The following is a 24,564-nucleotide window of genomic DNA, read 5'->3' as shown; positions in this document are numbered from 1 at the left end:
AAGGCACAAGAATGCCCTGAGGGAAGCTGCTAAATGCTGGAGTACCTTGGCAAGACAGACAAGCACACTGGAACTTTGGCTACCAACTTCAGAACCTGAACGTGTTTACAAGTCAGTTCATTTGTGTTACTGCAAAAGTGGAAATAAAAAAGATTTATATTTGAGAAAGATGCAGTTGATTTCTACAACCAGGAGGTAATTGAACTTTCATCCATAGAACTTCTGAAAATGTGTAATAAATATGCATTGCAGAAGAATCCACAGAAATAGGCACAACTAGAGGTGAAACATTAAGTGCTAAGGCACACCTTAGGAACATTTCAGATAAATATTGGTAAGGGCAGTTATCTGCATTAGAAGTATCCTCTAAAGAACTAATTCACTTTGAGACACTATGAAAAATAAAACCATCACAAATCCACCCTTTGCTTGTATGTATATACATACTTCTATTTTTAATTTTAAATTTCCAGCTTTCAGAGATTTCTTGACATTTCTTATTAATCTTCAGATATTGTCAAATGGAACACAAATACTTTAAAACCAGCAGAAGTGGTAGAGAAGTGGCTGTTTTTAAACTCACTTTCTACTTGAGTAGTAATTGATGTACAGTGCTCAGCAGGTACTCCTGAGTTTAGTTTTACTTTGTCTGATGCTGTACAATCACTCTAACTGCAGTCAGAAAAAGACAATTTCAGATTCAAACAAACTTTCTTTGTGTCCTTTTATCCATTCTTTGGATTTTCCAGCTAGGAGAGGTATAACATTGACAAGCTGGAGGTCACTCCAAGACACTGTCAAGTCCTTTTGAACATCAAAGAGGAAAATTATATCACTGTCCAGAAGCTGTGATCAGGAATTTCATGTCACCCACCATGTCATCAAGGGAATTAATTCTGTGGATGTTCTAATCTCACTCTTCCACACACCCAATTTTCTTCCTTGAGTCAGTCCTGTCACTGATCCTGAATTCCAGCCTCCAAGTGCAAAGTAACACATTTTTTTTCCTACCTCAGAAGGACTACTGGAGAAGTACACACTGCACCTGAAGGTTGTTTTTCATTAACTTTCCACTTGTGTCACCTTTTACACTTGGACTAAACTGAGGTTGTGAAAGCCTTGGGGCTGAGACCTGTCATTTTACATGCCCCACACACACCTGTGCTAGTGCATAAGTTAGACACACCCCATACAGATTAAATAACATTATAGTTTAAAGAATACCCTTCATGTGTGTTCTTGAAAACCACAGGCCAGAAATAGGGGGAGGGGAAAAAAAAAGTTTCCCAAATTAATTTCTCATGTCTGACGAGAATTGAAGTTATGCAAGTAGAAAGCAAAATAACTCTTGTCCACAACTGTGTGAACTTTACTTGGGTCTTACTTAAACAAGAAATGTGGGAGGTGGTTGGCTATTTTTTTTCTGGAAATAATCTGGGTAAGCAGTGAGTAGCTGTCTTCTGGAAATCAAAGTTTTGGATGAAAATAAAGCTTTAGATATCCAAAATTGCTTTTAACATTTAGGCAGTAATGTCTTTTCAAGTAAGGGAAAATTGCCTTGCCTAATTTCATGCAGCAAACAATCACAGTTAAAAATCACTGTATGTGCAGGCAAATAGAGGAAGCAGGGAAAGGATGACTTGTCTAGTAGGGACCCCTGTTAACACTTAAAAACTCAAGTGTGGGTTGATGCAGCTGAAAGCATTGAGACACAGTGCTCAGGAGTGATGCACAGCCTGAGATGTGTAATAGAAGCTGAATAACCTTAAGCCAGAAAAAAAAAAAAAAAAGGAAAAAAAAAGAAAAAAAAAATTAAAAAAAAAAAGAAGGAAAAACAGTTGGAAGGACTAGAGAAGCCTTGGGAGAACCAATTAGAGTTCACTAACAGGACTGTTACATTTGAGCAACAAAAATGAAAATGCAGGAACATACCAGGAAAAAGATTTTAAAGCAATAAATATGTAGCATTTCACTGAGTGTCAACTAAAGTAAATGCAGTATTTTACAAGCAGAATGATTGTGAAAACAGGGCTTCATTTACAGTGATGCCAGAAGCTGCTGTGGGAATAAATGATTACAACACAGAATGTTATATAGCAGTGAATCAGATGAACTTCCTAGCAATGGCATTTCTTATAGAGCCCCATGTGTCCAAGAGGGAATGGACAACTCTCATCTTTTAAACTCACTCTTCTATAATATAAATGATCTCTTTAGACCAGAGCACCTAGTTTTAGGGAGGGAAAAAAAAAAACACCTTGTTCTTAAAACTGCCAGTGCTAAAGAATTCACTACACCACTGTCAATGGCTGCAGGTTGATTTCAGTTTCTGTTAAAAATCTGCACCTTCCTTGTCATTTGAGGTTTGCCTGCTTTCAGTTTCCAGTTATTGAACCATAATGTTTCTGTCTGTAAGGCTCAAGAGTCCTATACTATCAAGTTTCCATTCCCCAAGAAGGTACTTATAGACTGCAGTCATGTCGTTCCCTTGCTAATCTAATTGGATTTAAAACTGTAGATCAGTCTCAAAAAACAAGCAATAAAAGGAGATTTAGTAGATAACCCAAGTGATCTCCAGGTCCCCAGCTTCCAGAGCTCCACAAAACTCTAACAAACCCAGCAAACTGACAGCTGGACTATTTTTCTGAGTACTGCCTGAACAGTACATCCACTGACAGAGCCATAAACAATCTTTCCTAACATCAGGGCACAGGAATTGAACCATTTACATACTTGGTCTTTTGCTGACCAAACATTAAAAGCAATTGTTCAAACAATGACAACATTTTATCATCGTGTCAGAAAAGAAAGACAGATAGTACCCTTTCCAATCTTTTTATTAACTCTTCAGATTTTCTGTCTTCATTGTGTTTCCTGTATATGTATGACAACAATAAAGCAAAATAAAAGCAAGACAATAGCCACTGCATGAAAAATTCTAGAGCACGTAAGCAGCTTCCTTATAGCACATGAGGTCATTTCCTTCAGAGACATTTTATCTAACCCTTGAAAAAATTAGTTAAACTAATACTTCACTCTCCTGAGCCAAGTAATAATAAAAAGCCATTTTTTGTGAAATACTTGGTCAGGGAATTGGTAATGAGCTAACCAACCTTTCCAGATCACTGGCTTAAAACCAAGCCTTGCTTGATCGTGCCTTGAAGGCTCAGCTACGTGATAAAAGTCTGATGCTCTGTGAAAAATAAAAGGGGATAGAGTCAAGTTCTTGGCAAGCTATTGCCCATCTCACACTGGCACTCTTATCAGCCAGAAGTTTCATCAGAAAATACAAATACCCTCTGCAGCAGAATGACTGGCTCATCTGGGAGGAAGATCCTGCCTCTGATGAATTTCAAAGTACTTCTTGTGCCAACACTCCTTTCTCAAAAATAAAAGTTTAAGATGCACTAGCAAGGCATTTCTGAGGTCTGTTTGTACTGCATGCCAAGCAGCACACTCTGGCCCATCTCTGTTCCACATGTTTCAGTCTGGCTCTTACCACTATTCACTATTGTTTCAAAAAGAAAACTTCAACCTGTCACCATCCTCTAATAATTTTTAAACTGGCTTGCTGAAGCAAAAGGCCCCTAACAAAGCCAGCACCTCATGCTGCTGAAACACCATCAGCACTCTCAGCAGCAAACAGCAAGAGACAAAGCACCAAGCCAACACAACATTTTAGTATTGATTTCTCGAAGAAATTTAAATCCCACAGGGCATCAACATCAATTTAATCTGGATGCAACTACAAAATGGCCTCAGTCCCAGTGTTCCTTATTTCAGCCAAAACACTGCTACAACTGGAGTAAACACACACTCAGCAGTGCAGGCAAAGGCTGATAGAACAAGTATCCCCACGTTCCCAATAATTCACAAGAGTTTTGGAGAGCACACTTACAAGTGCCAGACAGTCAAGGACAACCACCAGCAGGGAAATCTGTCTCACAGCCAGACACAAAGGCATCCCTGGAGCATCCTGAGGAGCAGTGGCATCCAGCCCTGCTCAGCAGGAGAGCCACTTCATCCTGCAATGAACCCAGCACTTTGCTGTGGAGCAGCAGCCTCACATCCCACCTTTGGGTTTCTGTGCCTCCACATGACAACAGGAGCAATGAAACACAACTGCTCCATGTTGTGCTGATAGTTTGGAACAAAATCCCCAGGGAAGTGGTGGAGTCACTACCCCTGGCAGTGTTCAAAAAGCACATAGGTGTGGCATTTCATGACATGTCATAGTGGGCATGGTGGTGTTAGGTCAAATGTTGGATGTGATGATCTCAGAGATCTCTTTTCTGAGCATCCCTGACTCCCATCAGACTGCTTTCACTGCAGACAAAAAGCCACATGTTACTGCTACCCCCAGCCTGCTGAGAAGACCATCAGAAGAAAACACCACCTGAAGAAAAAGAAAATTTGTCACCTTGGAGTTTGCCCTCATTTAATCTTAAGCTGAGCTCTTCAGAAATGCAAGTCTCCCCTCTAATCATTGAGAAATCAGGCCCAGCATGCTCTGACATTCCTCTTTTTCTTCTTAGCACTGGAGGACTGTTTTTTTCCAAGAATGCACCCCACTGAAAAAAATCAGCTCATTCTTAGAGCAGTGCAAAACCCCAGGCATGTCAGTGTCACCCCAGCCAGCACTTAAGCACCAATACAGTCCCTAGAATTCAAGGCACCAACATTATTTGTGAGTGATGGATTTATGTATGTAAGAAGCTATAAATTACACAATAATCACAGACACTGGATTTTATGGACAAAGCCTGCACTTGTAAAATGTGGCACCTCCTATCCACCTGCCCCTGCTGATGAGAGTTAGGTGGCAGAATCAGATTCCTGAAGGTATAAAGGTGACAAGAACAGCACACTGGGCAATTGGAGCATGATGAACTCACTGATAGGCACAAAAACAAGAAGACAGAAAGCCCTGTCCAAACACAGCCCAGCTTCAACACAGAGCCCACCCCAGATAATCAGCCTTCCTACATGGTAGGATTTATTAATTGCTGCTGCAGTCCCACAAAAGCTTTCTTAACACTTAGCACACACCTGACCCAATATGTATTGACTCAGGGCTCAGATTACCACTGACATGAAGGTTCCTACATCTAGAGCAGAATGTAATTTAAATATCTATTGACTACATGTGTGATCAACACAGACCCCCTACCTGTGTGCTATTTTCCTCAGCATATGTAACATACATCATGGCATATTTACTTCACCTATAACTAAGGTGGGGGATGGATTTTGCTCCCAAAATTAATCAGTTATTTGTGTCTTCACCAGGACAGCTTCACTAGGTTGAAGCAAGGACCATGGCAACATTCCCCAGTCAGTGTCAAATTTAGGATGAACTTTAGGATTGCTTGGTCAGGAGGAGAAGCAACTCTGAAGTGATCATCAAGATTATTGAAGTGTATTACTGGCAGATCAGTCTGTAGCACTGACAGCTTTACTGCTGCTGTGATCACCTGTGTCACTGAGCTGCAGGACAGTGTCCTTTCTCCACAAAGTTACCATGGGTTTGACTTCAGAGAGCCCCCTAACCATACAGCAAGAATGGCTCTAAGTCCAGCCTCTGAACTCCAGTTGTGAGCTTGGCTTTCCAAGAGGGATGGCTGCAAGCAGTGAAAGGAAGTGAAAAAATAGGTGTTTATGATACAATCAAAATTCAGGAAAATAAAGGCAGAACAGAAAACCTTCACCTTATCTTCATAAATCTCTGAATGGGAGGATGTAAACAACAGGGACAGACCAAACTTCACTTGTTTGTTTCTAGATCCAACATTCAGTCCACCCCTTAAGCACATAAGCAAAACAGGATACAGGGTGTTACTGAATGATTTCCTCTGAAACCTGATTGAGAAAGATTAGAGCAATTAGAACAGAGTGACACACACTCTGAAAGCCCTTAAATCACAATTAATATAAGGGTTAACCTTTCTCCTAAGGATCATCTGGCCATTTTCAGAGCAAGGCTGACACGTCCCAGCCTCAGAGACAAAATTCATGAGACAGAATCCCCTGCCCTCTACTGGCACCAAGGCTGCACTGAAATCTGAGCTCCTGTCACAGGCAGCACAAACAGCACCTGAGGACCTGTTTTAAGGGGCATTTTAAACTATTTTTTTGTAATTTATATCAAATCTATAATGTGCTGGACACATTCAGCTAGGATCAAATAAAAACTCTTTCAGCATCATAGCACTCCTTCCCACAGCACCAGCTAGACTGAGGATGCAAAATACTGCTCCTTGCAAGATAATATATTCATTAACTGGAAGCTAATTCTGGGGGATTATCTAATGTTTGTTATGTTCACAGTGCATAACCAAGCACTCTATATGGCAGGTTTTTATTTGTTTATTTTAACAAAATTCTCTCTCACGCACGCTGTTGTTTTTCTGATTACAGCCATCCAAACTGCATTTGGCCCAAGAACAGAGAGGCAGGTTCATAGCTGCCAAAATCATTTTCCAGCACCTTGGTGCCAGAGCTAGGGAAATTCTTAGCCAGGTTTCTGACTCATATGCACCACTGTGACAGCACCACACAAACCTCAGGGCACCCCAGCAAGGCACTTGGTGTGACTGACCGTGTCACACACATTTCTCTTACACATGGATTTAATATGTGTCATCATAGAACCTTCCAGATCTTGTAAGCACTTCTTACTATATTCTCCCATTGATGCAAACAACAGCAACCAAAAAAAAAAAAAAAAAAAAAAAAGCTAAGATTTACCCTGCTGTGATTATATTTCTGAATGTAAAACAGCTTGATTCCTGGAAATATCAAAGTAAATCCCCCATGTAGGCAAGGCCTGAAAGGAATTGAATAAACACAAGGGTCCTGACTGCATATTTAATCCAAAAAATAAATAAGCTTTTAAATCACATTAAAAGGAGAGGGGGATAAAAGCAGCCTGAGAAACAGCAGCTATTAAACAAGAGAAAGTCTGGCAATGCTGGAGTAATTCCCACAATGCTCATTTGTACCCTGAAACACATTGAGAACACACCCTGTTTTCAGAGCTGTCACACAACAAATGCAGATGTGAGCCTGCCATCACTACACAAACAACAGAGTATGACATTTAAATAATACCACTGAGGAGAAGTGGGAGATGCACTCAGCCTACTCTATGTGCAGTTCTTTTTTAAAGCAACTCATCTGTTAAGTTACCAAATAGCTAAAAGGCCCTAGGGATGCAACAAAGCAAAAGTATATAATATTCCAAGGAATCCATAGGAATATAATCCAATCCCACCTGTCTCCTTTTCATTGTAGGCATCTACAGCATTTAAAAAAGTACTAATGAAGAATCCTTTAAGCTTATTAAGCCACATCCTAAAACTATTTGGATTTTTGGCTGTCCTACTCAGCCTAAGTGTACTTACAGATAATTTATCCCCATTTGTTCCTGTGTCAGGACTGTCTGATACCTCAAATTGTTCTCCTCACACTCTGGTGCTTGTCTAACCCCTGACATTTACAGAGTGCAGAAGTGTCCTCAGCCATGAGCTTTCTAGGCTATATAAGCCAAGATTTTGGGGCAGAAGAATCTAAGAATGAAGGATAAACAGGTATTTTAAGCAGTCTGTTTGAAACTCTGCCTGTCTCCATAAAAAACCTCCACAAATAAATACAGTTTCAACTATATAAGAGAATATATAACACAAAAAACTTTATAGCATAAATTTATGAGGTGGTGCTGTCAAGCCTTGTGATTTGTTCTAGAATCTCTGCATTTTCTCAACTTTCAGTTCCTGGAGTTCTCTCTTAAAATAAACAACACAAATAGTCTGTCCTTCATGATTATTGATAAAAGCCTGGGGTAGAAGTCAAACAATGACTTGTGAAGGAGGAGGTAAGGATGTAAATAAAAATAATATGATTTTTTAAAATAAAATATTTATTAAAAATCCTCCAGATGAGTTAATTCAGTATGTTTAAGATACCACTGGCTGATACACTGACAGAAAACATTAATAAAAATCTTACAGGCTTGCCTGTATTATTTTTGTAGAACCTAGTAATGATCTGAACCCACTTCTCTAGGTAAAATAACAGCTGGCTTTGCTGTTCTATTGTGCTAAAACTTACTTCACAAATTCTAGGAAGCCAGATCTCTGGATTCCTAAATCACAAGACAGAGAAAGGGTTTTTTGCCTTATTAACAGAAAAATGAGGTAAAGAAGTATGTGAGCAGCTTATGGAAGATCCAAGAACTGAACATAGATTTCAGATTTTCTGAGTTACAGCCTTGTGCTTCAGGCAGAAGACTGGTCTTTTCACTTAAGCTATCAAAGGCCAAACTCTTATTTAAAAATGGACAATGCAACTCAGAAACAATGAAACAGCAAGAATACTTGAAAAAGAAGTCTTCTGAAAGTTAAACCTCCTTGGACCTTCTAATGTTAACATCTGCAAAAACGTGCACCCAACACCATCAGTAGTTTTTCTGTGAGACCAAATTCAGAATTCATACCAGTTTCTGTATCCATCAGGCAGGACAGGAATCACAGCAGTATTACTGCCTCTAGAGCCATTGTCTCTCATCATACTTACAGACTTTATATCCCAGCTTTTCAGCATGAATCCTCTTGGCCATGAACTGCCCTTCAATCAGTGCTCGTATTTCTACTTCCTTTGGAAATCCTGAAACCTGCACCAAAGAGGGAATGAATTAACACCACTTTCCCCAGCACACAATGCCAAGCTGCTGAGTGCTTAAAAGCAAAGACAGGCTCATAGCTGATTATCTTTGCCTTCACCCTGAAGTCTGCTCTCACCTAGGCCCAGCTTTTCACTCATACACAAGATGGACCTAAAGACTCATGACAGAGAACACAACCCATATCCTCAATGCTGTTGGCAAACACATCAAACTGGAAGTTGATGCACAATGGGAAGAAGTTTAGGGCAAGTTGTAAACTTTTCCTTAAGCATCTCCCATCACCAAGAGTTGCTTAGGAACCAATACCTCAAAAATATAAAATTAAAGCAATTGTATAAAATTCAGATTGATTAAGCAATGTCACAGAAGTTTAAATCTATTTCTGTCTGCCCAAAAGTGAAGCCATGTAATCTTTTCATTAATTTATTTAGTGTCCATCTATAACAATTTTCTGTCCTTTCATTGATGAGACAGGCAACAGAAGCAGGAGAATATTGAAGGGAATCCTTCACATGAAGTTGAGTTTCTCCATGCACTGCACTAAGTGCCTACATTTGTGTAACAGCTAGAAGTGATTAAGCATTCATTTAGCAGCCAACACTTCAGAGAGTAGAGCTGCAGTGCAAACACCAGATAGCATCAATCTCTGTTCACCTAGTGAGGTCTAATTGACTGGGAGTCCTGACTGATCAAAGGCATCTCCTGAGCTCCAGTACCACCCAGAAAGCCAGGCATTTAAACAACATCCATTCCTCAAAAAACATAAAAAAGTAGATGCAAAGAACTTCCCATAACTTAATTTCCATTCCATTCCACTTGGGCTTGAGCCTGTGCTTACTTACACACCTCTATGTGGCTTGTAGGTTCCTCCAAGTGATGCAGGACAGCAAAATGAGGTCTTTAGCTCACACATATATAGACAAAATATTACAGCCCAAAGTTTCAACACACCCTTATCTATGTGTCTAAAACTTAAAAAACAGAGACTAAGTCATGCACACATACTAAATTCTCAATAAGCTTAAAGTTAATCCTGTCTCAAAGATAGTGTTGGCTTCAGTAAATCCACATTTTCCAGTAAAGAAAGCATATCATTAAAAAAATACCATATAAGTTCTAGTTCAGACACTGCTCTGTAGATGCTCTCAAGCTACAGACCAAATACTTCCTTACAAAAATCATCCCAGGGACTTGCACCAATAAATGAAACTAGAAAGTAAATATTTCAGACAGAAAGAAAATAAATATATATAATGGCAAAGATTTGAAGCCTTGACAGCACTCCTTCAAAGTCTGAGACATTAACTAGATTATTACTACCTTTTGGTTGTCTCTGTTGAATCTGTGAATCCCAACTGCTTCAGGAGTAATTTCCATCACATCAAAGTAGAAACCTGCATCAAGGAACATTAAAGAGGGTCATGTTTGCTCCCAGGTCCAAACTTGAAATCTTATTTCTGCACACAGCTAAAATGATAATATATGTTTATCATGTATTTGGACATATGAGTCACCACACAGCCTATTTGTTTACTAATTTCAGTCCACACGTCAACTTCTTAATGTCCTGAGCCATGTGGTGGGATTCTTGGGGCTCTCCTGTGCAGAGCCAGGAGCTGGATTTTAATGATCCCAGTGGGTCCCTTCCAACTCAGGATATTCTATAATTCTATGATTCTCTGTTTACAAAATGTGGACCTTAAATATGCCAAAAATGTAATAAACACCAAGCCTTCAAAAGAGGATACAGCCACCACAACACACATTTGCAAGTAACACAGATAATACAAAACATACTAGAAATAGTTTGAGTAGCTCATATACAAGGCTGAAAGAAGAAAAACACACAAAAAATGGCAAGTTGGTAAGAAGAGTACAGGAATATTGGAACATTTTATACCCTGGATTAGATTTCATGAGCTTATTAGAGAACATCAGATATTTTAAGTCACGAAGCAGAGCTGGTTTCTGAATAGTTTTGATGAGATCTGAGGAAATGCTGTAATGCTTTGTAGACAGCTAGACAAAGATTTCTTTGGGTTTGTCAGAAAAGATATTCAAGAAAGGAGACTGGAAAAAATGAGGACAGAAAAACTGACCAGAATAGCTAAGAAACTGTGGAGAGTTTCTGAAGTTCTAACCTTGGAACAAAACTGTGCTGCCCTAACAGACCTGTGATTACTGGCAAAAAAAAACCCAAAATAACAGAGTGCTTCAGCACACATAACCTTGCTGGCTAAACATTCTACAAAGTTGGCAGAAAGCAGCTCTGTGTGTCACAGACCTGCAGGGAAGCACATCCCAACATTCCAACTCTGACCTGCAAACCTCTGCAGAGACACCTCCCCACACAACAGGGAAAAAGGAACAAAAGGGGAGATGTTTAATCAGCTATGCCTGTGCTTTGCTTCTCCCAGGCACTCCAATTATGGAGATTACTGCATTTTTACAGATATACCCACAGGTTCTTCTAGTATATAGATTACTGAGGATGACTTCCATGAAACACCCATTTTATAGAGGAGTGAGATATTCAGGTGAATATACTATAACACAAACTTTAAAACTTTAAGGCACTGTCCTGGTTCAGTAACAATATTTTCCATCAACTTCCAATATTTTTAATATTGTCTAAACTGGCTGACTTTGGGGTTTTAGAATAATTTCTTCCCATTTTCAGAAACACTAGAATTGATTTGTCTTCTAGTGAAAAAAGATTCCCGGTGATTTTAATACCCCACAGAGACTGGATTTGACAGACAACATAACAGAGCTTCTAAAAATGAAAAATCTAATCTCACAGTGTCAAGAGGCTCTATCTTAAATTCACTTTGCTAAGGAATTAAGTCTTCTATAGCTTAAATATCTACATTTAAAAACTTTGCTGCCTATAATTTTTACATTAATTTTACCCATATGAACTCACACCTGAGATGATGGTGATGATTTCAAACCCTGCTCTGCAACTGGTCCATTTTAATCTTGATTAGACATGTGCTCACTTTTCAACAGCTTATTTCAGAGCTACATATTAGACTTGCAAAAATGTTAAACTGTGGGAAAGAAAATAATGTAACACATCAAATCCATGGGTTGAATAGTATGTTTTAAATATTTCCATCATTGTAATTTTGTTACTTTTCATTCACTAACCATGACATGGGGAAAAACAGGGATGAAATGATTGTGACACACATTGGGGAAAACACAGGAAATCTGGGCTTCCCTTGACATCATTGCTTTGTACACATGCATGAACAAGATTCTAGAGTAATGACTGAGAAAGAAATAATGTGGAACTACTTAATTCACTTGGTTTGAGTCTTCAGAAAAAGAAATAAACTTTAATGAACACTTCCTTCAGAAATTACTAGTTTTAAACATTCTACAGCTAAGATGTTACTAACACCCTTCCAACAACCGAAGGAAATCCATAAATACAATTTTCTTAGTCAGTGAATATGGAAGGAAAACACTGATGACACTTAGGCTGTCAACAGAGCATTTCCAAGTACACATCAGGAATTTCTCTTGCTCTAGTTAACTTAATTCTTGACCTTTATGATGACCCAAGTAAAAAGCAGGTACAACACCTACTGCAGTGTGTGTCTAAGCAAACCCTCAAAGTCCCAGCCCTACTAAAATTCATACCCAAGTTTCCATTGTTTCCAGCAACAGTTGATGATAAGGCTTTGGAGAATTCATCCCAGGAGCCTGAAGCACAGTCATCTCTGATCCTCTCTCTCATCAGAGAGCCATTCTTAAAACTGAAACACACAAACACAACCTTAGGCATTTTCCAAAACATTTAGCTCTAGATTTTTAAAGCATTTTGTTCCTTTACTTGATATTGTTGTTTAGTTTATCAGCTGAATAAAGCTGGGCAAGTTAAAAGATATAATCACTTCATTATGGAATGAGATAGAGAGGGAAGAACAAGATAAGAGAAAACAGCTTTTACAGGAGGTGCTGGGGAGCACAGTGCAGAGATGGGGATGTACATCTCTCCAGTGAGAGAGGTCAGACCCAGGTTGGCAGGCCATGGCAAACCCAGGCCAGCTCTGAACAGCTGAGACATCTCAGAGAAGTGTCCTGCCACCACTCAGTCTGAAATGACTCTGCAAGGAGCAGGAGTGTCTCCACATTGCACTTATGATTTCAGAACATGGTACATGTATGGAACCAGCTTGGGTCCAACAGGATTTAAGATGAGGTCTAGCTCTGTGCCTGGATCTGGCAGAGGAAAGCACCACAGCCAGTAAACAAACCATGCAGTAAAATATGCATCTCTTCCTTTTTTATGGTCTTCAAACACTTCATGCTGTCACCTTTGTGAATATCACATTCCTGCAAAATACTGCAGCACTGCACTCATATCCAGGGGAAAGCAGCTTGAACACTCTCCAGCACAGAGTTATTAGAGAAACTCAGCAGGAGAGGCACAGAAATATCAAAAATGAGGGCAAGGAAATCATTGAACTTGCTCAGCAGCACCAGCTGAAGTTATTTGAGTTTTCTTTACAAATATCCTGTCTGGTAGCTCAGGCATTCTTTTTCTACTGAGAGTCCCCTGTTAACTCTAATATTCTAGAAATAAAGAGGCCTTGATGCCAAAGGGGCAGTGTCAGCTTAGAAATGACTACACAGGAGGAACAGGAAGGATTAACTCAGCACTGCCAAGGCCACCACCAAACCACATGTTAAGCTGCAGTGAAAGAGCAGTAGTGTAATATTAATTCAGAAAGATGCCTTGGTATCTGCTTTCCTATTATGAACAGGTTGTTGATACAGCTCTTTTACACAGCAAAAGTAAAGAAAACATTGGGTAGAAGAAAAATTCAAATGTAAATTAAAAACAAAGCAAACAAACAAGAAACCACACAAAACAAAACAAAACCTGCTGGGAAATCACATAACAAAACTCAGTAACCTGCAATTAACATCATGTTTTTGAACTCCATGAGCACTGTTCCCACTGTCATCTAGTACTGTACAAATGGGATTCAACACTACAGCTCCAGGGCAGACCTGGGCTTTGCTGAAGTTCTGAGTTCCAAGCATCTACAATCCAGGGGATTTCAACACAATTTGTCTGCATATTGCTTGCAAATATTTACCAAAACACTATGACCTGGATTGGAAATTTTAATCCAGAATGCAATGGTTCAATGGGGGCAAACAGCTCCAGACCACCTTTCCTCCTACTTGGCTGGCAAGGGGCCAAACTCCCAAATCACAGCAGCCAAAAGCTGCCATGAGGATGAACATCTCAGCTGGGTTTCTTGAGATCTCAATATTTTCCTCAAGCCCTAATACATCCCTGAACAGCACTGATTATGCTCCTCTCTGGAAAGGGAATCTTCACCTACTCCACAAAGACCCTGCTGGGCCAGTGGATGAGCTCAGAAGTTACACAGCCTGGTCAGGCTTCACACATTTCACATTCTACCTCAGCAGATTTGTTATTCCTGTACATTAAATGTGTTACCTGAGATACACAGTGAACTGGCTCTATCCATACACTGAAATAATTTCAGCTTTTATTGCCATGAGAATTTATCCTCCACAACTCTGCAGTTTCAGTTCCTCAAATTAAACAATAGGAATGCTATAACATTGATGGAATTGTTTCAGCAGTAGATTGTCACATACCATGGAGAATGCTGAATGTTCTATTCATTTTCATTTCACAAAAGAAATAAAAAGCACTAACAGAGAACAAAATATATGTTATCTATCCCAGATGTAAAAAAAATAAATTATATTACCATAAAAGTGCCATATATGTTTGAGAATCAACAGGATTGCAGAGGATATGACCTTCTAAGGCAGGAGTTGGCTCTTGGATCCACAGGAACAATGTGTCACTTGTGCCAAGGCTAATCTGGAGAGGGAAAAAAATAATTGAAGCCTTATCACAATGTGCATGGAAAGCAATACAGAAATTAAATTAAAACCATTTGTTATTACCACTAATTGTTTTTAAATTACACATTAAGTCAATTGGATTCCTGTTGAAGCTAGCTCTGACTTAGGCTGTCATGCCAGTGAAATACATACTAGATGGAGACCTAGGTTTTTATGTCTGGAGTATCAGTTAAAAATAGTCACAAGAGTTTACTTAAAATCTTTCAGGCAGCTTACAGATTGATAGAAATAGAACAAACATAAATCCAATAAGCAGCAAATCAACACTAGCAGGTATATTTAACTGGCAACCTGCAGCTATTTACATTTCAAGTATTTCAAGCACCCAAGGACACGGGCAGTTTTCAGGAGAGTGTTTTGACTTACTGCAATGTCTCCTTCTTGAAGTCTCATCCCTGCCAGTGATGCTGAAAGCAAAAAGAATAGCAGGTAAAAAGGTAAGTCTTTGACTCAATTACAGCCTGTTGTCTGAGATATCAGAGGACATTATAAACACCATCTCAAAGTACAATACAATTGGCAAATATGCTCCTGATGGCCTTGGGCTATCCACCATAAAAGATGGGCAAAGCTTTTGGGTGAGGGAGTGACTTTTAATGGTCAAGACAAAACATTACAGAACAGAATGATTTTTCTAATGGTTTATCAGGTTTTATATACAGTAGACCCTTGGTTAACAACACACTTTAAAGGAGGACATTCCCACTTCCATCAGATTAATCCCATTTATTGGATTACACTGAATTTGGGCCTCTAGAAGAAAAGATTTGACTTTTGAAAAATAGAGAGCTTACCCCACTCCCAGAAGAATGTAAAATATATCACGATTAAGCTTCTATCATGATTCAAACATGCATAAGCTACTGTAATGTGACAAGTATTTTATTTCCACAGTCTTGAGAAAAAAATATTTGCTTTACACTGAAACAGTCTCCAGGGTTCAAAACACTGACCCTAAATTAACACCTTCCCTCGTACTGAGATCTATCAGTCTGACAAAAGGACAGCTCTAATTCTTAGAGAAAGCCAACAAAGTCCATCTCTACCTTTTTGCTTGGAAAGAGCACTTTTTTTTGCTTACAAGAGTACTTTTAAAACTCATGTTTTCTAAGCTAAAATCTTAGCAGTTCATAGTAGGGGTAGTTTCTCAAAGGCAGGCAAGCAAAAAACTGAAGTTATCAAGAGGAAAATGAATTCACCTCTGATTACTTGGCAAAAGAGAATTAATTTGTCATACACAGCCTACCCAAGATATCTCTGTCTCAGAAGAATTGGTGATGGAAGGGTGCTGGAGAGAGGAACTAATGCTTGATAATTGAAAAACAATATTCTTTCATTCTATAGGCAGCATCTGAGAACCAGTAAGATAGATTTAGAATTTCAGTTCATACATAATCATATCCACTGAATCTTGCACAGTTAATCATCTCACCTGGATTGTCTCCTGTAAATGCTACCACTTTACAGTCTGGGCTAAACCCATAATGCTGACTGTAATATGGAGAAATGGGCCCCTAAGGAAAGAAACAAAGAGAGGAAAAAAAGCTCAAAAAATGGAATGCAATTGTGAAATATATGACAATGTATTGTAACATAGAACTGAAAAACCCTAGAGCAGCCAGAAGAATAATTTCTGAACATTTAAGGTATAAATTAATATTTAAAAAAATTTTAATGCACTTTTTTCATTGTGGTTGTTGAGAACCTCACAGGAACACCCTCAGATTAGATTTGAAAACAGGCTAGTAAATAGCAGCATTTTAGCTTTGGGTCTTTCTTCAGTTATTCACATCAAGTAACAAACACATCTATCTGTTTTGCACATATACATGAATATTAATACCTAGAAATTAAAAATTCAATGCAAACATAAGAGGAAACACAACATTAATATACATCACAGCATCAAATGCTGGAATATGACCCTCTATTATTTTAGAGGTCAAAAACTGTATTCTTTTAAGCCACATTTTACAGCCATAGAGAAAAAAACAGAAGAAAACTTCCATAAAAAAAAACAAGGACATCTGTAAGTATATTTTTATATGTCCTCTCCATTACAGATCAGCAGTGAATTCAGAGGGCTCAGGTGATGGGTATCTCCACTGCCTCACATGTGCACAGTTAAAGAATAGCTGTTTTTGTGCTGGGTAGTAAGACTAAACTCATTTACTCAGGAGATGTGAGGCTTGATTTGATTTCACCATTATGCTACATGAGCTGAGGAGCTTTAAATATCCCAAATTATTCACAAAGATTACCTCATTAACTATACAAACAGCTTAAAACAAGATCTCTGTTGAGAAATGCAAATGCTGGGCTCTGTTTCTGCAGCAATAAATTCACAGCTCTGCAGTGACCAGGTGCTCTGGGGCATGGGAAAGGCCCCCCAAAATCCTTTATCAGACTAAAAAGTCTCTCACACTACCCAGGGCATGCAAGAATCTTAAGAGGGCAAAGCTATGACAGGTGCCAGTTTCTAAAGAGGTATTTGCTTTGTAAAAAGCCTTCACAGCACAGCTGGAAATATTAAACCAGCAGCAGTGCACACACAAATACCAAGTGCCACAAGCAGAACTCCCAGCAAAGCCCCAGCTGCTGTTTACAGCTCCTCTGGCCAGGCACATACCAGGACTGAGTGGGATGGCACAGGGCATCCTAGTCTCTCCTCTAATCCAGGGGCACAAGCATCAAGGCAGGACTTGGACCATCCCTTTTCCCAAATCTGCAGCAAGTTCATACCAGAACCTACAAGACAGGTCAAAAAGGAGGTGCATAGGATTAAGCAAAGACCAGAAAATTTACAGATGTATGTTTTACACTTAAAGAGAACAGTTTCAGCTCTAAGAATAAAGGATACTGGTAATTTAGCCTCTGGACAGCTTTCACCTGCAAAAGTAGCAGAAAATGCTTCTCTGATGTACAATGCACTAGGCAATTCAGTCATTCATAAATTATGAGTAAAGACAAGAATATCAATGCCTCCCCATCAATTCTCCCACCTTAGACAAGGAATTCATGCAAGCAACTCAAAGTGATGAAGCAAAGTCCCTTGAAGATGTGTCACGCTCAGCAGAGACCTAAAAGTGAAAAAATTCCCCCTTGGTGGGATGGCTTCAAATTACTCCTACCTTTGAGCAGAGTATCCTATAAGCATCTAAATCCACATTGATAATCTTCCTCCATATCAATTTCCCCTTTTCAATTTTTGAAATAAAGCCTCTAATTTTGATGATAATTTGGTGTCCAGTTTTAAATACCAAAGTCATGACTTTCAGGAATGGTGAGCAGCCCAACTGAAACCTGCAACAACTGCAAGGGTGCAAACCTCTTAAGGCCAGATCCTGTGACATGATTTACAGGATGCAAAAAACCTAAATAACTGATTTGGTTACCTGATTTCTCACCAGAACTCACTAGATCTGAGAAAGACCTTTGCAGTTTTGGTTTGGTTCCTCACTGCTCTTTTCTCACTGGTTTATTGCTGGTTTAAAAGTTAATTGAAGCTGGTTACTGGCCAACTCTGTATAACATACTGAGCACTCCACACCCCTGGCTTATGATTCCAAGATGCTTTTAATTGCACATTTCATTAGCCTTGAAAATCTATATGCATTTCTTAGTTAGTATGTATTTCTTAGGTTAGTGCTGCTCAGGGACATAGTAGTCTTATTCTAGATTAATATCAATTTCATATCAAAGACTGTTTGGCCCACAGCTTATTTATCTCAGAAACACAGCCACATCCTCAGTTGAGCACAGTGGAAAACCTGGTATTTCCTTCAGCTCAGTAAATTTTTAATATTTTTAAATCCTAAAGATGGTGAGGTTGATGCCACATGCAGTGCCTGTGGAACAAGACTTTGCTTGCAGTGCTGGGATGCAGAGGAAGAAAAGGATTCAAGCCCCATCTCAGACAGCACATCACAAGGCTCCAGCAGTGCTTCTGCTCTGAGAAAGAGCCTTCAACACACTCCACACACTCTGTGCTGGTTACACAAGCAGAAATGAGCCCACCCTATCAACACCCAGCAGACTTGTTCATACAGGCTTAAAAATGGCTTCAATAGCATTTATAAACAAACTTTTTATTTATCAGTACAATCCTTAGCACCACCAGCGTGGTCTGGACCAAGTGCTCCACATGGTGTTGCAAACAGAAAGTGCTGCACACTTGAGCTGAGACACTGGAATAAGCCAAACCAAACAGCAGGATATTTGGATTATACTTAATAACAAAAATAGAATTAATTTTATCCAAATCAATCAATCAATCCATCCCATTTCAGGCAAATTAAAACAGATTTGAAATATTTGGCCTATTATGAAACAGCAGGAATTTGACAGAGCACAAAGTGCAACAACCCTCTCCCAGGCAAGGGATCCCTTTCCTGCCATCAAAATCACTACTACACACCCAGAAATGGAAGGATGGCAAGATTTACTCCAGCTTCTCAGTTCCCTATGAGAGATCACTCCTAAATCCAGCCATCCCCTCCTTCCCAGGATGAACTGAGTCCTGACAAGGTAAACTCAGCCAGAGCCACCACCTGCACTTTTCAGAGGTAAAGGGTGTGAGCAGCCACGTGTTCTGTGCTCTAAGGTATAACAGGGCTTTCCACAAAGAAATACAAATATCTATAAATTTTCCTGGAAAAGTCCATGATTTAAAAGGCCAAGAACATCTTCACTAAACTAAAGCAATAAGGAACAGAATTTTTAAATTAATGGGAATTTTCTACAGAAATTTTTTTTAGATTTTTTTTTCTGGGTTTTGTTTGGTTTTTTGATCCTTCTTGGTTCACACCCCACAAGCCTAGAGAAACATTTCACCAGAATCCTCCAATGCAATTTTACAAGAAACTAGGGCAGGCCTTCAATCTTTCCTGCAGAAAGCCTCTAATCTTTCTAAATGAATGTTTACATTATACAGAAACAACATTTCAGTTTATTGACTGGTAGATGCAGTGGCACAAAGAGTTTCACATGCCCTGAGAAAAGAGAGGTGAAGCAATTTGCCACAAGCTCAGAAACTCATTTTAAAAATGTGAAATTACTGTTTTAGAAGAACTATTAATCTGTTGGGCTGGATTCATCCTATCCAGCTGTGTCATGGGAGCTTCTAGTCAGTGGAAAATAAAAAACTGAATGTTCCTCTGATTATATGACTGATGCACCCCAAGTTCCTAACTCTAGCACCTCTGCTCATGATCTACAGCACAAAGTTTAACATACAAAATCAGTAATTATCTGAGAAGTAAGGGGACAAAAAAGAATAAAAAAAAAAAATTTAAAAAAAAAAAAAAAATCAAAGGCAGCCCTTTGGGTCACCTCACCATCAGTGAAGGTCAACAGCCAAGGCCATGGCACAGTAAGAACTGAGGAAAGGGTCAAAACTTGGATTAATAGATTCCATATTTCACTGCAAACATCACTGACTTTTAGCACAGAATGGCCAGGAGCACAATCAGGATTTGCTAACATTTACTACAAATACAGAAGTGTAAGTGCTTGAACACTTGGGGGGAAAGGGGAGAATGCAAACACTTTTATTACAATGACCCAACAATGCAGACTAACTGGTTCTATTAATCAACAAAGTAAAGATCAATATTTGCATGTGTTCATGAGCAGTTCAGTGCATCTGTTTCTGCACTGCAGCCCTCTGGTTGCCTTTTCAGTGAGCCCAAGCCATGAGAAGGGCAACTGCTGACACCACACCAGCTACAGGAGGAGTAAAGTCAGCTCCCCACACTCCTTTTGAAAAGGCTTCAGTCCAACACATCCTTTTTTGACAGAACAAAAAACAAGTATGCTAAGCTACAATTTGCCTAAGGCTCCTAGAAAAGCATTTCAAAAGATAAAGCTCCTCTAAGTCAAAAGCTGAAGTGCTGTTCTTTAAAGTGACTTCAAAAAGAAACAATGCCCCAAGTGTTCAACTTCTTTAGGTCCCAGATGAATCTTACTTTTAACATCTGCACAATATAAATAAAAATCATTCTTCATTCCACTAGAAGGTAATTTCATTTTCTTTAAATCAATCACTCAGGGTGCTCAGCCATTCACAAGTGATTTGAACCTTAAAAGATTGGACCTTCAAGAAGAAAAGGAAAAAAAATCCTGAAACTGAATAGCACATTTCCCACAATAACCTGCAAATTTAGAGAGATAAGTTATTGTGTAGAGCTAAACAATTTGACAGGGTCTTTTAAAGATGATATGACCTGAAGTTAAACCTACAGAAATGAAGAATAGGTCTATTATCTGAATACTATTTTGAGAGATGCATTTTAAACTACAATACACAGGTGCTAAGTAAAAGATGAAATGAATTGCAAGAAATTGTAAATGACAAGAAAACAAGTTTTTCAGCTGCATCCAAATAACTGCTCCATCCACTATTACTTATATTTTATTACTGGAATTAGAATTCTTTCATTATATTAAGAAAAGAATGAATGAGGCAAAATACAGCTTGCAGTGCCAAAAAAATCTTTTGTGTTGTACAGAGAACTGTAACATCCAGCTTAGTTCTCTTATCTTTTTTCACACAAAGATTTAATAATCTTACATGCTCTGAAGAGCACATAACATTTATTCAGATTCTGTAAATATCCATGGGTGTAACAGAACAGGCTCTCCTGGATTTGCTTGAAAAATGTGACTCATTTTCTAAGAAAATTTTCCAATTAAGGAAACTTTAATTTTCTTTACTTTAAAATATTTTGTTTTCCAACAATTTTTCCTGTTTTGAAATTGGAGATGCATGGCTTTCCTCCACTTGCTTCGAAGCAGAAAAGGTAAAATAACATTATAAAAAAAAAACAAAAAAACAAAAAACAAAAAACAAACAAAAAAAAAAAAAAAACAAACTGAAGATATTTTTAATGCTTACATTTTTAAGCATTCAAATCCAAATTAACACTTCACTCCTGTTGAAAAATAAATCAGTATGTTTCTTTATCAGAAAAAGCACCTAAAGATCTCACTGTCTTTGATATACAGTAGGGGCTGAGCAGCTCAAGTGTTCAGTATTTGGACCTGCTAAGGAGCAAAGTGCAAATCTCCAAAGAGTTATTGCTGCTAATAATACATAAAAAAGTAAAATTCAGCTGTGAAGTACTTGGCTAAAAGGACAGGACCAGAAAACAGATACAATAATCTCACAAGTGTTATGAAATAAGCATGGATTGCCTTGCAATTTCTAAGGTCTCAAGTATAACTGGAAGCTCTGATAGCATGTAAGTTGTCCATTAGCTAAAATTGAGGTGTCTGGTCTTTTCCAGTAAGATTTGATGAGATAACAAAGGAGAAAATATAAATTGGTCTTAACATATGGGTGTCAACCATGTCTCTATAATGCAAAAATTCCATAGAGAGCCCAGTTACCTAACCTTTCAGCTCTGATATATGTTTTCTCTTAGTTTCAGAGCAGAAATCAGAAATGCTTTTTAGAAATAACAGCAGAGCTCCCAGGAAAATACTTTCCTATGTAATTGCCATTTAAAATTGCCATTTAAAAGCTGAATAACTGAGATAATACACAACAGAAAAGTGACAGTAGTCCTGTCACTTTTTTGTATTTGTTATGATGAACAGATAGATATGGAAAATTTAATTTTTTTTTAACTGGGTTTAGTACATTTTGCTTTATTTATGCTTTTTCCTGGTTAATTTTGAAAATATACTTCTGTTGTAGGATCCATACTCCTGCTAGGTGGGGAAAAATAATCAGTATATACATCATGTTCACATCCTGTGCACTTCTGAGCTAAATCAGCAAAACCAAAGAATAAATATCAGAACTCTGAAGTTTAGTTTAAGATTCAGCAACTTTCTGATGCCTCTAAAAGATCTTCCACCAGTCCTTTATACATCACAAAATAATGAAAAAAGCTATAATTACATTTAAGAGTCTTTTCTGTGGATCCATTTGATAGAAGTGGGAATCAGTATGATGGGGATAGACAAGCATAGCAAACAACTGAAAGGAGTAAGTTAGCTTAAAAATCTAATATACTTATCATTAAAACTTAAAGATTGAAAACAAATACCAGAGACCTTGTCCCCCATCTATGTAATGTGGGGATGGGAAAGAAAATTTCCTGTTAAACTGTCACTATGAAAAAAAGCCCACACTTACCATCACTGTAATCAATAGGTGCATAAGTTCCTAGGAAAAGGGAAGCTGCAAAGCTACTGACCAAAGAGATTCTCTGGAAAAAAAAAAGTGATAAATAGTGAGTCCCATCAGTATTCACTTCAAAGAAAGTAAGTAGAAAGCAAATAAAGTAATTGGAAGCAGCAAATGTTAATGGATGCCTAAGGTTATGCCCAGAAAGCACACAAAAATACACCTAGAAGGATTATTCAGTTCTGACCATCTCAGTAATACAGCACATATCAATCTAAAAGTAACCCCAGGATAAAAGCTGTTAATAGCTCTGCCTCCTGAAACATGCAAAACACACCTAGTATGTGAGCATACTCTGTGTTAGCAAGAAACCACAGCTTCAGACCATCACAGAATCTCATTTTCAAAAAAAAAAAAAAAAAAACAACATTCTAAGGAAAAAAACTCACACACACACAAAAAAAAAAAGCACCTCAAAACCACGTGTGTCTTGCTGGCAGGGAAAATGCTCTGCCCCACCCACAGCCCAGGTCTGTAAGGTTTTAGAAGCTCTGGCAAAGCTCTGCAGGCACCTTTAGCACCTCTGCATGACCCCTTGCCTTCCTTCCAGCTGAGACCCCAGACCCCCCAGGAGTTATTCCCAGGAAATGGCAAAAATCAGCTTTGAACTGAGCCACTGCCTGCAGCTCTGCCCCAGGGCATGCTCCAGCTGCATGAAATCCAGCTGTAGGGCTGGAGATGGGGTCAAATAATGCCCCATATGACACCAGACACTGATCCACCATGAACCTGCTCCCTCTTCACATCTGCTGTGAGCTGCCAAGTTAACCAGCCAGCACCAGGCTCTCTGCATGATCCAGCACTGTCTGCTCCCAAGAGGCTGGCACAAAAGCAGACAAACTCCTCATTCTGTGCTGTGACTTGCTCAGAAGAAATATGGTTGTCACCCAATAACTAAACAGAATCAAACCTCTGCTGGTGGAGTGAGCCAGAAATGACAGGTTTGTTATTAATGATCACAAAACCACAGCTTCACACAGCATTCAAGGGCAGCCTATAGCCAGAGCTCTAAGAGGTGGTTGTAAAAACCAGGAAATTTAATGATGCACTTGCTCTTTGTGCATCTCTCCCCAAGAATACATCACATTGTGCTCAGATAACAAAGGCCTACCTTCCATGGTGCCCCAGTGGGCACTAGCTGCCTGAAATGGAAGGAAAAAAGGATGAAGTTAAACTGTGAATCAGCCAGCCAGTTTAGCAAGCTGACCTACAGAAGCAAAAACATCCACCTTCCACATGTCACTGAGACTGCCAAGCTGTTAAGTGCTCCTTGAGGGTCCCCAAGAGCAGCTCTGGCAGAGAGATTTTGTGCTTGAGCACACCTTGCATAAGCTTCAGTGCTAAAAGTTGCCATCAGTTCAAACAGCCCTCAGTGTCTGAAATTGGTCTGACTAGTTCTTGTCTCCACTGACCCACTTCCCCCATTAACATATCTTTCTCTAAATTTAATCTTAAGTTTATGATCAGACTGCATTAGTGTTCTGTTTCATCTCATACCTTACTTGTTACAATGAGAATGCAAAATAAAAGAAGGGGAAAAAAATTAAAAATTAAGCATTCTCCAACAAAATACAGTCAACTTTTGCAACTCACTTTCTCATGAGATGAACTGCTTCATACAGGCAGGGGTGAGATTTAAAAAATAAAAAAATTAACACTATCAAGAACTGAATTAATGGAAAACCAGGTCTTCCTTGCTTCCCTTTGTAAAAATGGGGTCTATGTCTCTCCTTTTCCAGTCAGTGGGAACTTCACCAGG

The 24,564-nt window shown here is 38.8% G+C and overlaps 1 protein-coding gene across 2 annotated transcripts in view; it reads right to left on the bottom strand.

Moving 5' to 3' along the window:
- XYLB (xylulokinase) overlaps nt 1-24,564 on the bottom strand; it is an 80,092-nt gene that overhangs the window by 45,043 nt on the left and 10,485 nt on the right. For both annotated transcript variants that reach the window (XM_056484380.1, XM_056484381.1), the window contains 8 exons: nt 22,755-22,827; nt 17,241-17,359; nt 16,044-16,125; nt 14,978-15,018; nt 14,452-14,567; nt 12,335-12,450; nt 10,004-10,077; nt 8,575-8,671 (listed from right to left, as the gene is read on the bottom strand). In XM_056484380.1, the coding sequence (XP_056340355.1) occupies nt 8,575-8,671; nt 10,004-10,077; nt 12,335-12,450; nt 14,452-14,567; nt 14,978-15,018; nt 16,044-16,125; nt 17,241-17,359; nt 22,755-22,827 (718 nt within the window). The remainder of the gene's footprint in view (nt 1-8,574; nt 8,672-10,003; nt 10,078-12,334; nt 12,451-14,451; nt 14,568-14,977; nt 15,019-16,043; nt 16,126-17,240; nt 17,360-22,754; nt 22,828-24,564) is intronic.

The sequence above is a fragment of the Oenanthe melanoleuca genome, chromosome 2, assembly GCF_029582105.1.
Source record: "Oenanthe melanoleuca isolate GR-GAL-2019-014 chromosome 2, OMel1.0, whole genome shotgun sequence".
Taxonomy (NCBI): domain Eukaryota; kingdom Metazoa; phylum Chordata; class Aves; order Passeriformes; family Muscicapidae; genus Oenanthe; species Oenanthe melanoleuca.
Note: the sequence above shows the minus strand (reverse complement) of the source record. Positions and strands in the feature narration are given on the sequence as shown.